Consider the following 16,033-nt stretch of genomic DNA (forward strand, 5'->3'; position numbering starts at 1 on the left):
GCACTTTATTATTAATAATGTACACGTTTATAAGGGTGAGCTGGATGTGACGGGACACAGCCTTACCAGGGGCGTTTAAACGGGAAAGCAAGTGCCTGGGGGCCTCCCAAGCTGGGGGTGGGGGGAGTCTTTTCTATTCAAACTGTTGTCAAATGAGTTCACACATTGTTGATGAAGCCTAAAGCCCGTGGTAGCGGACCCTGGTATACTCACGCATTAGGGTCCTGTAACATCCCACTTCACCATTGGTTATTGGTACAAGTCAGGACGCAGTCCTACCAAAGAAGAAGAAGAGGATAAGCGTATGCATGGGTCCAGAGCTTCATTGTGCAACCATGGCAACGAGAATGTCACATAAACATGCAAGCCTGACTAAAATCAAGACTATCAGTTATCTGATCAGACTAACATACCTGCTTAATGCAATTCATAGTCTGATTACTCCTGCATGTATGAGCTTAGTCGGACTGGAGTCAGACTTTTCGTTCTGCACAATCACGCATGCGTGTATTGCCGACCCTGGTATACTCACCCGTCAGGGTCCTGTAGTATCCCACTTCACCATCGGGTGGCGACACAAGTCTGACTAATGAATCTTATCCACTGAGGGTTTAAAGTGTAAATTCCATATGAAACAAAGGCCATTTTCTTCTTCTTCATGTTGTGACAGCTGCTGCTCAGTGTTGTGTTGACACACACACACACATCCCAGCTACAGTGTTAAGTGGCTACAGCTGGTTGGAGTGTGTCCTATTCAGTGATGTCTAGTGGAAGAAAATCAAACAGGATCATCTGGTACTTGGGAAAAGCCACGGTCAAGATGTTGTACTGGTGTAAATAAAAACAAATTTACTATAAACAGTAATTTTAATATAAAAAAAAGTCTAATCTATATAAAAAATACTTTCATTTATTGTACTTTAGATTTGGCTGAATTTGTTATGGGTAAATTTTCACTGAAAATCTACCCACATGTATTATATAATAATTTGCAAAACAAATGTAATAATCATAGATACTTTAGAAGCTCAGTTACAAAATTAAAAACCTCTATATTACTAATTTGTATGACCACTCACAGTCATACTGTAGTATCCTCAAAGTCCAGCAGGTGGCTGTGGCCAACACAAATGCAATCTGTACATTATGTACTGTGTACATACATGTACACATATATATATATATATATATATATATATATATATATATATATATATATATATATATATATATATATATATATACATATATATATACATATATATACATATATATACATATATATACATATATATATACATATATATATATATATATATATATACATATATATATATATATATACATATATATATACATATATATATACATATATATATACACATATATATACACATATATATACATATATGTATACATATATGTATACATATACACATACATATATACACACATATATGTACACATAACTATTTTGATAATCAATAAAGACATTTTTCATAATTCTTTTTAATAATTAAACAAGCGTTCTGATTTTTCAGTTTCTTAAAATTCTTAAGATTTTCAGGTTTCATTGCTCCACATAACAAATAAATAATAATTATTAGTCATTTTGGTTTGTGGACCAAGTTTTATCAATCATTTCGAGGTTTGGGAAACAATGATCAACATTGTTCAACATTTTCTGGGCCAAACAAGTAATCGATTAATTGAGAATATAATTGACAGATGAATCAGTTATGAAAATAATCATTAATCGGCAGCCATAATTATATTAAGTGATGCAGAGAACACTTTATCAGTCAGTCGCATAAAAAGAAAAGCTGTCAAACAGACACTGCAGCAATGCTGCGTGTCCTTCAAACCTGTGACCAAAGTCTCCGCTCGTTTCCACCTTAAATAAACTGTGAGACAAGCAGCTACACGATCAGTAAAAGCCTGGACTTTCTTTTTATTCATTTATTCGCGGGTGTCCAAAGATTGTCAGACCACAGTTTCATTAAGTTACTCCTGAAACAACAGAAACACAGACAAACGCTTCAGTTGCTCACATTTCTTCTAATTGTAACACAAACATCAGAACGTACCTGTAACACGAGGCCGTAACATGCTGAAAGACATCACATTGTACCTTTGTGACATTTATGGTGACTTGTAACAAAAATAATTATAATTTTTATACCTCACCTGTATTAAAATGTAGCGTCGTAGGATTTGGATTAGGTTTTTGAAGAGGATCACATTAAAAAAATATACAGAAAAGGAACAAGAGCCATCAATTTCTGACTACTCTACAAGAGAAATATTCAAAAATCACTTTGTACCTTCTATTGGCGACGAAACGTCCAGAACATCACAGTATGTATGCATGTCTGCATGAAGTGATAGTTGTTTTTGTTTTTTTGGAAGTGTGGTTGTTGGAGGTAATGACACGTGTGTGTTTCTGTAAGGCGCTCACTCTCTGCACCAAAGTCCATGAAGAAAACAGCGATTTCTACATCAACGTGTTGATAATCGACTGCTGCCTTCATCAGTAACTTGCCACGTGTTCTTTTGTGACTTTTGGTGTTTGGATTTACCAAAAACCAGTGTAACGATGATATAAAAGCTGCAAACACATTCTTAGGAAGTCATAAACCAAAGTAGTTGAATATTATTATTATGTTATTAGGCGAGTCTTACGATAAGTATCTTAAATTTGTTTTTCCCTTGTGTCCGCATTGTTAGCTATGTTTTCAGAGGTGGGTACAAGCACAACTCCATCAGTGCCAACTGTGATTTACTGTGCTTTCCCTCATCTCTACGTTTTGCATCTTTAAAGTGTAGCTGTTGGGCCCAAAAACAAACTTCAGAAAACAATTCACTCTCCTGAGACTAGAGCGATTAAACGATTTTATTTAAATATCATATTGCAATTATTTTGATTGCAATATGAGTTGTAACATTTGTGCAGAGCTGTGCAAAACAAAGATGTTTTCTTCAGTGTGTAGAATATGATGTGTAAGGATCAGAAGGTCAAAATTTAATCTAAAATCCTGCGATTTCACAAAATTGCAGTTGGTCGTACTGCAATTTTCATAAAATTGAAATCAATTGTTCCGCCCTACCAGAAACACTGAGAAAAACAAGAAACACATTTCACTGTCCCTCAAAGATTCAGCAGCGCTCTGTGTAGCTCGAGAGCTTTGAGAATTATTTTGTATTCTGTTAAATGCACTTTGAGACATCCGTGGGTCGCGTGTTCTGTTCACGTATAGTATTTTTTATGCACTTTTCACTGTGTGCTACACACATTTGTGCTGGTTTTAAAATGTGTCATCACCTGCTGCATAAAATGACTGACCCCAGCTAAATTTCTGGGTTTAAACAAATGCAGTTTGTCCTGGAATAGCCCTGGCGTGGGGTGTCCTGGTCCTTGTTGAGTTAGCAGAATTCCGTAAAACGTTAGCGCTAACTAACTAGCCCTTCAGAGAGTTTCCAGAGGCACACTTAAATGGAGGGTTATTTTCCAGATTAACCCAAACCAAAGAATCCAACGTAACCGCAATAAAGCGAACACCGGCGAGCATGTGATGCAGCTACACCAACTACAAATGAACTCGCTTACGGTTTTGTACAAACCACTAACTAGTCAGGACATTTTTAAGACTCGTCTCCACCTTGGCTGCAGACAAGTGCTTAATTATGCCTTCGTAGCCCACATGAGCACAACAACAGTGTCATACCTGCTTTTATGATGATGTATCGCATTCTTTATAGTGGGAACTCATCTCAAAAGGCCCATGTTTCACTACTCCATACAACCACACTTAAACAAACAAACAAACCCTGAACTATCACTTTAAAAGTACCACAGGTAGTAACCACCATCTCCGACTGACCTCCCGTCTCATTTGCAACAGTTCAAATGTCCAAGACTGGTCAGATGGGAGTGTTGGGCAAATGTCCGTTAGAGCCCGTGAGTGCTCCGTTACAGCCCGAGCCGCCGGCCTGTCCACTGTGTGGACTCAGTCCAGTGCGTTTATTTAGACACTGGTTTCTCCTGAGGGCCTCCTGCTCCAGCGGGGTCCTTCTGTCCGACTCTCTGCTCGGAGTCACCGCGTGTGGAGCAGTCCTCCTGCGGCAGCGCTGCCTGATGACGTACATCAGCACGGTGATGAGCAAACTGAGGCAGAGCACCAGCAGGACCGATACAACCACCAGCTCCTTCAGGTAACAGGGGTATCGAGCCGACGGCAGAGGCTCTCCTTCCACAAAGCCCGACTCATTCTGTCCAGATCCTAGAGTCCACAGGGTCACGTTCTTTCCCCGCTGCCTGGGAACACCCTGTGTATCCCGAGTGGACTGTGTTGGCTCAGTGTCTTGCCGTCTTGTCTCTTTTGGTTCAGGCCAAAACCCAGTCGTGTGCTGTCCAGATCCAGACCTGGACACAGCCTGTGTGGCGAGTGTGGGGCGCGTCCGCGGCCTGGTGTAGCTGCTGGTAGTCTGAACGACGGGGCTGCTCTTCTGTCTGACGTGATAGATGGCCATAGTTTGCTGGTAGCCGTTCTCTGTGGACAGGCAGAGGTAGTGACCCAGTGTGGCGGGGGTGGCCACAAAGCTCAGACTCCCGTCTCCCAGGTGCAGGTACAGGTCCGAGGACAGGCGGCTGTTGGGACGCTCCCACAGCTGCCGGGACAGCTTCGATGCCGCGGGACACTGGAGCCGCACGACCTCATTCAGAGCCACAGGCACCAGCTCACCTGTGGGACATGAAGCTGACATACAGATTACAAGTCACCAAAACCCGGAATAAACAGGAGCCTCCATGCTGCTCGTCAGTCTCATCGGATATGAAGAAAAGGGACCTGGCAGTTTACAAATGAGCTTAACCACAGCTCCATGCGAAATGTTGCTCTCCAGTGACTTCTTCTGTCTACGGTGAGTTTAGATTCTCTCACAGAAATAATGATACACCATATGGGGACATATGACTTATTCAAATGCATATAAATGACTTTAATATGGAGTTGCTTCCCCCATTTTGCAGCTATAACAGTTTCCACACTTTTTTGGAAAGCTTTCTTCAAGAAGTTTTTCTATGTGAATTTGTGCTCATTCATTCTGTAGAGTAAGAACCTGGCTCGCAATCTCTGTTCCAGTTCATCACAAAAGGTGCTCAATGGGGGGGTTGAGGTCAGGGCAATGTGTGGGGCCAGTCAAGTTTTTCCACACCAAACTCATGTCTTTATAGTCCTTGTTTTGTGCACTGAGGCACAGTCATGTTGGAATAGAAAATGACCTTTTCTCAAACTGTTGCCACAAAGTTGGAAGCATAACATTGTCCAAAATGTCTTGAAGACTGAAACACCTGAATTCAATACTTAACAGGTGTGGACGCATACTTTTGTCCATGTAGTGTTCATCATGTATCGTATCTATAATACTCTGTCTGTCATGTGGACTGGTGGCATGTTGCAAAAATTCATCTGCGAGTGAATTAAAACAAAAGATGGGCATGGGTATTTGATGATTCGCTTGATTATAAAAAAAGTCGACCACTTGCTGTGACGATACAAAGATACAAACAAATCTTTCTACTCCAAAAACTACCTGATTTGTAGGTGCATTTATTATCACAAGGTGGCAGCAGAAGCAGTTAGTGGACTGCATGCATGTTCTATAAGTGATGAAATTTAAGAGGTTCCTTGAATGCGTCTCGTTCGCAGCTGGACACACACACACACACAGTGAACCCTGCATTAGATCTCATGCGCTGGAGTTAAGAGTATTTGAATATTCAACTAATTACACCACTGAATATTCAAATAGTATTGTTTTGCTACAAATGCCTCTCCCTAATTAAAAGGCTGGAAATCTCCTAGTGTGAACACAGCTTTCTACAAAAGCAAAGCAGCCGAGCAGAAACCAGCGACACTTACCTGCAGACATCTTGTTTGGACCAAATCTGGCTATGTGTGTTAACGTCACAGTGTTGCATGTCTCTTCTACATTTCCTCTCTCTATGTCCTGGGCTCTGTGGAGAGAAAAAAGACAAGTCAGCAGAGATTATGCACAAGTTGAAAAAGTTACTATTACATATAAATATTAAGTCTTCAAAATCTGCATTAAACCTTTGTCCTGGTCTTTCGCGTCTAGTGTGATTGGACAGCCATCTGCTACATTACATGTCATTTAGCAGACGCTTTTATCAGCCAGGGGTGGAGTTGAACTTGGGACCATTGCAAACATGATGTCTTTCGCACACAGGGTTCTTAACCACTTAGCCACTCCACCCCCCTATTGATTAATCTATTATTGTCTTATTTTAATAAATAAACACAAGGTATCTTGATTTTTTCGCTCCTTAAATTTTAACATTTTACAATTTATTTGATTAACTTAAAAAAGAAATCATGTAAAACTGAAAAATGTTGGTTTGTGGACAAACAAAGACATTTGAGAACATCCTCACTTTTCTGGACCAATCAACTCATTGATTAATCAACAATTTGATAGATTGATAGGCGTTAGAATGGTATTACAGCAGGTGGTCGTACTCACACACTGGTCTGAGTGTTGGACGCCTCCACACAGGCCCTGCTGGCAGTGTCCCACCCACAGAAGGGGTCTCGGGCCAGGACACACTGAGCACAGGTCCAGTAAAAAGAGCAGTTTGCTGTTGGAAGCCTCACCACACCCTCTGATGTGCCGACATAGATCACACCCTGCAGTGGCACAAAGGAAATACAACAAGTCAAAACATTTCTAACAAATCTAAGGTCCACCACCACCACTTGAACACATACACACACTGAAATATAAAAACCATATAGTTGCACTAAATCATAGTTTACCTTGGGTACAGAGAGCTTCAGGCTCTTAACAGGCTGAGGCCGCTCAAAAACCTGGACCTCCTCGATGATATGGGCCCCACTCTGCAGCAACACTGATTTGTGCAGGTAACCAGTCTCTGAAACAACGTCACACTTCATGTCAACACAAGAGACAGACTTACTGTAGTACAGCAACAACAAAACACAGAGTTTAAAGGAACCTGAGTGTGTTGTTGGCAGCTTTGTCTGAGGTGCCAGTGATACCACAAACTTAGAGACGTGTGTTAAGAAGAACTTACAGAAACAGGCTTTCATCTTACTGACAGCATCATCCTTTCATATGTAGCTTGTGCAAAAAAAAAAAAAGCCAGTGGATGCAACGATTAGAAGGAAGAAAGTCAGTATATGAGAAGAATCTTATTAGCCTGAACCTTTAAGGAGAGGATCCAGGTCCGAATCAGACCAGTGTGTTTTTCCTCAGAAAGGCAACAAGATGCTCTCACAATTGTGGACAACTGGGCAGCTTTTGTCCCCCAGAGCAATAAAAGTGAGTAGTGTTGTTACTTTGACATTTCAATAAAGTTAGTTGCGTTGTCCAAAAAGGAGGTGCTTGACCTACCTGTGAGCAGAAAGAGGACGGTGTATTCTCTGTTGTTGGCAGCCTGGACTCTCTGGACAGTCAGGTGACTGTACTTGTGCTCAGCAGACGCCATGGTCAGACTTCTCCCGACGGGCCGCACGCTGTCGTCCGCCAGAAAGTTCTCCTTGACGAAACGCAGGGCGTTGTCAGACGCGTTGTGCAGTCCACACTGGCAAACAAGGCAGTTAGACATTAGCACAAATGACATAGACCTGTGTAGTCTGTGTATTTTCTGTGTGTAGAATTACATCAGTTAAATTCTATAGCAGGGCCTTTAGATTTAGAACATTTACCTCTCCTGGATTTGCGACCTTCTCCTGAACGCGGGTGCTCCACTGCAACGTGTCTCGGTTCAGGACTTTGTAGTTGCCAGAGAAAACTGATTTAATGTCACTCAGGCGAAAGGAACACACCGCAGACCGCCCTGAGTTGACAGACCTGTTGAGAGAATAAGAATAAAGCCACGTGATTATACAGCACAGCACACAACAATTGATCTCTGTGATTCACCTGTAAAGAAATGACAGTGAGAGAATATACAACAATGCTAATACTCGAGTGCTACTAGTCGTCATGGTTTAGCACGTGTGTCAAACCTACGCAAAAGCAATCATGACAGCTAAAAGAATGAGCCGTCTTTGGAAGTAAATCCTAAGAGACACTTTTGTTTTTTTTAGCTTACTCACCACTGCGAGGTGAAGATTCCGTAAAATAGTGTCTCGTCTGTAGATGCTCCCTCTGCAGGTGGGAGGGTGTCGATGTCCTGGATCACATTATACGGGAGCTCGTTGTCCGCCTGGCACAAGAGCTGAGCTTTGGCGAATGTGGTCCAGCGTCGCTGCAGTGTCCGCTGACCGCCGACGTCACTCTGACACAAGAGAGGGAAGAGAGAAGTTTTAATAACCGCGTAACAGCCCAATAAGCAAAGCCCAGCTTGCACTGTTAAAATTGACATTGGAACGTTTGAACTTTACACATATTTACTTCTGGGATTTTGCAGAAAAAAGTGTTTGTGTAGTGAAGTCGTGCTTTGACTTTCTGATAAAAAAATGAAAACACTCTTACTCCAAACTGAGCCAAGATCCTCTGCAATCATTTCCAGAGATGTGTAATATAGCTTGGTAAATGGCAGAGGCCTCAATAAATGTGAAACGGGAGAAGTTTGAAACCAGCAAGTCTCTCCCTTCTTCCTACAGACATCATCCAGTCAAACAACCAGATAATAAGGCATGGATGGATCTGGAGTCTTCAAAATGTCTTTAAGCCTCATTAAATGCGTCTTACAGGAGTTCACACAAAGTAACTGTGTGGTATGAGTGTTTTCAGGTTTAGTATCTGAATGTCCTTGAGAGTGACTTAAACTCTAGAGAGAATAAACTGCTCAAAACCAGGTGTGCTGAGACTGGACACTGTTATGACTAATGTATCCAAACATTTCACCAAAATGTCTAAAAACATGTGTTCATTGCTTTGCGTCTTCCATTATCCATGTGAGGAAAGTCAGCCTATCTGTAAATATCAGGGGAAAAAACTTGATATCATTCTTACCATGCAGATCTGAGAAACACGAGAGACGATAAATTTGTCGATGAAGTCGTACTCTCTGCCTACTTCACTGAAGAAGAAGTAGACCTTCTCCTCGTCGGGAATGAAACTGGAGCTAATGAAGGTTGGATCTGAAGAAAAAGTGGTATAAAAATATGTGGAAAAATTAAACACAGAACTATGACGGCAAATGATCTGTGTTTACTCAGCTCTCTCTATCTTTGTATCATGATTTATGACACACTCACCTTCCAGCCATCCTAACGTGTCGTCCAGCTTCAGGTCCACACGCCTGCCCTCACTGAGGTGTCGTGAGATGACCGGCCGGTTTCCCCTGTAGTCTGCTACTGTCCCAGTGTAAAGCTCCCCGTCTGATACACAGAGAGAAAACACACAGGGTTTAAATCTATCTGCAAAACTGAAATGAGTTAGTAAAGGGGAATTTTAACCATGGCCACCTGGATATGTAAAATTAATTTTCAGCTATTTGACCCCAAATTTTGGAACGTGCACTTAGAAATAGCCACGTGCACTAGTTGAGACCAAGTACCACCCGAGGAAACTCGTGTACCATTGGTGCTAGACGTACCACAGTTTGAGAACCATGGACTTGGACCATAGCTGCCATTATAACAGCAGAAGTAAATGGCAAATGGTCTGTATTTACCTAGCGCTTTGACTTCCTTACCTACGATGATAGCCGTGTTGCGCTGGTAGGGGTCGTAAGGGCAGCGACCCCTGCCTTCATCGGGCCTGATGCTCATTGTTAACGTCTCCGAGTTCTGGGGAGAAAAGAGGGGCAAAGGTCAAGCTGACATATCCGACACCAAAGTTAAACAAACCACTGTGTTCAAAAATGTGTGCACAACGACACGTACCACATAGGTGCAGCGTGGACTGAAGGCAAACGTCCCACAGGCATAGATATGGGAGGCATTCAGGAACTGCAGCACGCGGATGAAGTTTGGGCAGTCGGCCTAGAACAAGCAAATAAAGGACACGTTCGATGTCGCACTCAGTGGCAGGAAAAAAAAGGGCAAACAGTGTGTTCCACAGCAGGACCTTTGGATTCAACCCTAATATTTACAGAAGATAGACCGGGATCTTATGCTTCAATCGATATAGACTCACATTAACGGTTTCCACACCTTACTCATTTGCACGACCGACTGGATGGAGTTAGGAGTGTGTGCATTGTTTACTTACCATTTCCTTGCCTTTCATAGAACATTGTTCCAGGTCTTTGTCTGAAGGCCTCCAGTCCAGCTGAGAAAAAAAGAGAAGAGAGGCACACTCGTCATGAGGGGAGCCGAGATTCACAGCTGAACAAAGAAAAACAGTACACGGCTGTCAATCACAGGGAATACTCTGTTCAATAGGTCTACAGCATGAGCTTTAGCATAGTATAGTAATTAAAGATGTCAAAAAGCAGAATAGTGTAGACAATGAGTATGTTTTTACTTTAGCTATGTGGATTTATAATGTAGGAAGGAGCGCGGGTTTCACATGTACCAACATGAACGTGTTCCCACACTGGTAACCAAAACAAAAACACAAGAGAAGCTCGGAAGCACACACACACACACACACACACACACACACACACACACACACACACACACACACACACACAGGGAGAGTGACGTCAAAGTGATTGTTCCCTCACCTTATTCCTCAGAGTGATTACATCCTTGTGGCCGACGTCCAGTGCCAGCACAGCATCCCGGGCTCCAACATAGAGCACGTCTCCGTCCTCACTGAGCAGCAGTGTGGTGGTGTTGCTGACATCATAGCTACTGAAGCGGGTGAGATGTCTCCCGGGGCTACCTGATGGTTCACAGCAATTAACACTAGGGTTAGATGTTCCATTCACTTCCCACAGAATAAGCAAAAACATATAGAATTTAACATACCTTCTTACATTTAACTATGATTTTATATTATTTTATTGGTTTTCTTTTAAATCCATCCATCTATCTTTACCCTCCACATTGAGGGAGAGTTGCAGGGGGCGCTGGTGCCAATCCCAGCTGACATAGAGCAAAATATTTTAGGCTGCAACGATTACTGATCAATGGACAACTATTTTGATCATCGATTAATCAGTTTAAGGTGTTTTTTAAATAATTAAATCAAGCTCTCTGATTTTTCAGTTTCTTGAATGGGAATATTACCTGGTTTATTTGCTCCATATAACAAATAAATCATTAAAACTGAATAACTTAACAAACAAAGAATTCGAGAACATCATCATTTCCAGGTTTGGTAAACACTATTCAACATTTTTCAAGATTTCACAGACCAAGTGGAAAAAAGTTGCAAAAAATGTTTTTTTATTGGTTGTAATGATCAAGGCAGTGGAGATTAATACAATAATCTGGGAATTTTACTGTCATGGAATGTGTTTTGAAGCAAGCCAAACCAAAGTGGTTTGCAGCTACATCGCTGCTTTGCTGCAGGGCAGAGGAAACACAAATCAAGTCTTCACTCACCGAAGGGGAAGGAGACTCTGGGAGTCAGTCGTGTCAGACACGGAGACAGAAATCCCAGCAAGGCCACGGTGAAGGACAGTACGCTGTGAGTCTCCATTAAAACAGGACGAGGTTCGAGGGCGAGCACTGGCTCCGAGCTTCACCCAGACTGTCAAAGACTTGGTGGGAGTGGTGGAGGTCCGAGCTGAAGCCACATAGTCCGATTTGTAGAGCAAACCATCACTGGACCTGAGACGCATACACACACACACACACACAGTGTCAGGACTAACACAGTGTCAGAACTAATTCAGACTCAAACCATTGCATTGAGGACATTTTTGCTGGTTATTACAACTTCAAACAAGTTTGGGTATCTGGTAAGTCCAACTTGGAGGAGAGCTAGGGATAGACCAAGGACCCGGTAGAGAGATTATACCTTCTTGTTGGCCTGGGAGAACCTGGACTTAGTTAGAGGGTTCGGATTAAGTTAATGCAGAGTCATATGTATGTTCAAAAACCATTGTTGTTTGGACATGTTGCCGTTGTGAGGATATTTTAGCAGGTCCACTCAACGCCAAAGAGCTTTCTGAGGGCCAAGACTTTGTTTTAATGTTAGAATTAGGTTAATTGACAAGACAACTTGTGTGTACAAGTCTTTCTTAGTTTGAGAGAAAAAATGTAGTTTCAAAAGGACACGCTGACATTTTAGGAGGACCTCTCAACTTCAAAAGAGCTTTCTGTGGGTCAAGACTGAAGTAGATCATTGCAGAGTCCTAACAAGTATCACTGCACAAAACCATGAGTGTACTACTTCTTTCTTTGTTTGGGAGGACAAATTTCTGTTGAACACAATCGTTATGAGGACATTCAAGGAGGTCCTCTCAACTACAAAGAGATTTCTGAGGTTAGAGGGTTCGAATTAAGTCAAAGCAGAGAGTCCTAACAAACTTGCACAAACATGTGTTTTGAGTGTGAGTGTCCATGTTATGAGGACAAATTCATGTTCAAAAACCATTGTTGTTTGGATGTGTGGTCATTGTGAGGACATTTGAGCAGGTCCTCTCCACTTCAAAGAGTTTTCTGTGGGTCAAGACTTGGTTTTAATGTTAGAATTAGGTCTCCCTTAGATTGTGTTCGAAACAATCACTGTGAGAACGCTGAAAGTTTAGAAAGTCAATGGAGAGTCCCGTCAAGCTGCACAAACATGTGTTTGAGTGCGAGTGTACACGTTGTGAGGATGAATTTATGTTCAAAGACCATTGTTGTTTGGACATGTTGTCATTGTGAGGACATTTTAGAAGCTCCTCTCCACTTTTTCAACGCAAACGTGAGTGTGTACATGTACACATTATATTATTAGCACAAATGAAGGTACAAAAACATTGCTGTGAGGATATATTGTCATCATGAGGACATCGAAGCAGAACCTCTGAACTTCTCAGACCTTTCTGGGGGTCAAGACTTTTAGGGACAGGTAGTTCAGAGGTTGGTCTGTGAGGGTCCTAGCATGTGTGTGCGTGGGGGACAGATTTGTAAAGTGCGTCACGCTGACGAAACACGTGGTGGTCAAAGTTTGGCTATACACACGCAGCTCCTGTGTGTCCATGTTCATGTTAATTCTGTGTGTCGATATACGTGTTGTGTACTCGTGTAAATGTCCATGTCGTGTCCCGCTGCTTCACCTTGATGCTCGGATGGAGTCGCTCCTCTTGTTCGTGGACGAGTAAAAACGCTCCGCTGCTGTCGGTTAAATTCCTCCAGCTGATGCTCAAAATGTGACGTTACATGTGCGGCTCCGAGTGTCCTCCGTCACCGCAGTCAGTGTCCTCCTGTCTCTCCGTCACTGCTCCAACACACGGCTGGCTCTACGCCCGGCTCTGACCGTGCTCCAGTGTAAAAGTGGACACGAGTAACGTTAGCCGGCGAGCAGAAAGTGCTGACCACAGTTGAGCCTCTACTATAACAACAAAGGCTGCGAGAAAGAGAGTCTCCTCCCGTTTCATGGTCCTACTGTCGCCAAGCGCCACCTACCGGCGAACGCCACACACTCCACCATAGGCCGCCCTCCTTTACAAAGGCTTTTACGGTACAAAAAAAGAAGCCTGTGAACCAACGAATCAGGCTGATTTGTAAGGATATCGACATCCGGTTTTCAAAATAAAACACAGAGAGTTCTCTGTAGTATAAAAAAGAAGTCTCTATAAGTTCTCAACAAGACTGATAAAGTTGTGTTCAGCACATAGATATCTACTAGCATACTGGAAATCAGACGTTTTTACTGTTCAGTTTTAGAGAAATTTCAAATTAAATGTCTCACATTAACTCATTTTAATCAAAAAATATAAATTTGAGCTGAATATAAACTATCATTTTTGACCAGGACTGACTAGGTTGTGTTCAGGACATCTATGACTACTAGCATACTTGGAATCAGAAATGTTTACTGTATAGTATAGAAATTGGCACTTTTTAATTTACAAAAACTCATATTTGAGACAATAAAAACTAAATTTTCCATAGATTCTGGACATGACATGCTAGGTTGTGTTCAGGACATCTATGACTACTAACATACTTGAAATCAGACATTTTCACTGTTCAGTTTTAGAGATATTTCAAATTAAAAGTCTCACACTAGCACTTTTTAAGTGAAAAAACATTCTCAACTTTGGGACGCAATAAAATGTTTTCATAAATTCTGGCCAGGACTGATTAGGTTGTGTTCAGTAACATATATGACTTCTAGCATACTCGGAATCAGACATTTTTACACTATAGTTTTAAAGAAATTTAAAATCAAATCTTTAATAAAGATATGCTGCAGGTATGGAGTTTCTTGTGGGACTAATGACACTGAAAGTAAGAATACTGTTCCCTATTCTGCACTGATTTTTCAGTCTGAGTACAGGAATGACCTAAGCCTGCTCTGGTGTTGTTGTGTGATACATCTGCATGATTAATACATTTGGTCCATCATGTGTAATCTGTGCAGGTACCTGGATGTTTTTCCTTGTTCTCTGTCCTTATATGAAAAATCTTCTTACGTTGGTTCCCACCAAGTTATCTCAGCTCGTCTGATTTGTCCACATACAGACTAACTGTTGCTGCAGAACTGGTCAAAGTACAACAACATCTGAACGCACACAGAGGATTTAGTTCTTTTCGAGAATCCATTCTTCTGTTCATTCTCAATCCACCTTTATCCTAGAACTCAAAATATCTTCCAGAACTGAGCCCTAAGCACCAAACTGTGGCGTGTAAAATGACCTATAGACAGGGTCGGTGGTGAGTGCAGCAGGGAAAGGAGAAGGTAAGATGGCTAATGAGGAGAAAAGAAGATTGGAGAGGATTAGCAGTGACCTGAAAACAGCCATGTGGTAACAGGCTGCGCGCCCTCCCAGCGTCAAATGTGAAGCTGCAGGCAAACAGGAATATATCACGAGACAAGGTATACTGTATATAATGTCTGTCATCTGCTTCATGAAAACACATGACAGTCGCATGAGCAAAATTATGGCATTGAGTCAAATATTTTTTGACTTAAAACCATAATATTTTAAATTAAATACTGATTAAAAATACATGGAATCAACATGAAATTGAGGAAATCATAAAACTGGTATCAACACTTGTTATGTGACTGCACTTTTTTTTAACTTTTTTACACATGTAAATATCTATTATTGAACACTGAAGTATGTAATAAAAGTTACTGTATTTATTTGAGATGTTTTCTTTTATTTTACAGTTTATTATAGTGTTCACAATGCCCTGTGAGAAGCACAAACCTCTGAAAAGAAAACCTTTCATGAGCTCAGAGAAAAAATATGTATCAGGACACATTTTCAAGCCCTACTGTGCACATACAGCACATTTATGTGTTTATGTATTTATACTGTTGTTAATTTAATTTAGCTGAAAACATAAAGAAAAGATCTTTCCGTAGCCGACACTTAAAGTGACGAGACAAACCCTCGTAATGTGTAGATGATGAGGTGTGCACTCATAAAACACGTCCATCATTTCCATAGTAATCTAACCAAATGTGGATGGAGACGTGACGCTCCTCCAGTTCACTTCCACTTCACTTCAGCTGTTTTTCAGGAGACACTCACAGCGATGCTGGAACCCTGTGAATTTCTTGTCATTGTTCAGCTGTCTTTGGCAGCGCGAATCACCGCCGGTAAGTTCATCGAACCTTTTAATGATGGAGATCTGAATTTGAGCCATATCTGTGTTTTTTTTTTTTTATAAAAAGACTTGAAGTCATGAAACATCTGCTTTCATGGAGGCATGTCTGTGACAGTGACATTTTTAAATGGAGCCAACAAAAGACATATTCATTTTTAGTGCATCTAAAGATTAATCTGATCATCAGATGAGAAAACATTTCACATGAATGGTTAAGAATGTGCAGAGTGTTTCCTGTATTTACAGATTGGAGTGCTCCAAGGAATCCTGATGGAAACAGGTGAGACTCTGCACCTCTGACTTGCATTATCTGAACTGATAAAATGTCAAAATGGCTGCTGTTCAAATATTAGAAGTGACGTGACTAA

The 16,033-nt window shown here is 41.4% G+C and overlaps 1 protein-coding gene across 3 annotated transcripts; it reads right to left on the reverse strand.

The window, feature by feature from the left end:
• Nucleotides 1-1,920: 1,920 nt before the first annotated feature.
• On the reverse strand, nucleotides 1,921-14,758 carry sema4ab (sema domain, immunoglobulin domain (Ig), transmembrane domain (TM) and short cytoplasmic domain, (semaphorin) 4Ab). Of its 3 annotated transcripts, XM_044053132.1 has the most exons (16): nucleotides 14,471-14,758; nucleotides 13,157-13,360; nucleotides 11,493-11,720; nucleotides 10,667-10,827; nucleotides 10,207-10,266; nucleotides 9,879-9,977; nucleotides 9,689-9,782; nucleotides 9,249-9,371; nucleotides 9,004-9,131; nucleotides 8,142-8,323; nucleotides 7,749-7,893; nucleotides 7,435-7,624; nucleotides 6,837-6,952; nucleotides 6,544-6,707; nucleotides 5,922-6,016; nucleotides 1,921-4,757 (listed from the first exon to the last, which is right to left on the reverse strand). In XM_044053132.1, exons 3-16 carry the CDS (start codon nucleotides 11,587-11,589, stop codon nucleotides 3,922-3,924), a joined length of 2,490 nt encoding a protein of 829 aa, XP_043909067.1. In that variant the 5' UTR covers nucleotides 11,590-11,720; nucleotides 13,157-13,360; nucleotides 14,471-14,758; the 3' UTR covers nucleotides 1,921-3,921. The 3 variants fall into 3 exon arrangements, with proteins under 3 accessions (XP_043909067.1, XP_043909068.1, XP_043909066.1); XM_044053133.1 differs by lacking the exon at nucleotides 14,471-14,758 and having other exon boundaries at nucleotides 1,921-4,742; nucleotides 13,157-14,459; XM_044053131.1 differs by lacking the exon at nucleotides 14,471-14,758 and having other exon boundaries at nucleotides 13,157-14,459.
• Between the last annotated feature and the right edge of the window lie 1,275 nt (nucleotides 14,759-16,033).

The sequence above is a fragment of the Solea senegalensis genome, linkage group LG20 (assembly GCF_019176455.1).
Source record: "Solea senegalensis isolate Sse05_10M linkage group LG20, IFAPA_SoseM_1, whole genome shotgun sequence".
NCBI lineage: Eukaryota > Metazoa > Chordata > Actinopteri > Pleuronectiformes > Soleidae > Solea > Solea senegalensis.

Bases quoted from the DNA above. Each gene is read 5' to 3' on its own strand.
- sema4ab (XM_044053132.1), bottom strand. From the start codon at position 11,589: ATGGAGACTCACAGCGTACTGTCCTTCACCGTGGCCTTGCTGGGATTT. The intron at 7,625-7,748 runs GTAAATGTTCTA...CTTGTTTGCCAG, and splicing joins AGGTCGCAAATCCAGGAGAG to TGTGGACTGCACAACGCGTC. The intron at 6,708-6,836 runs GTAAACTATGAT...GTGCCACTGCAG, and splicing joins TGAAGCTCTCTGTACCCAAG to GGTGTGATCTATGTCGGCAC.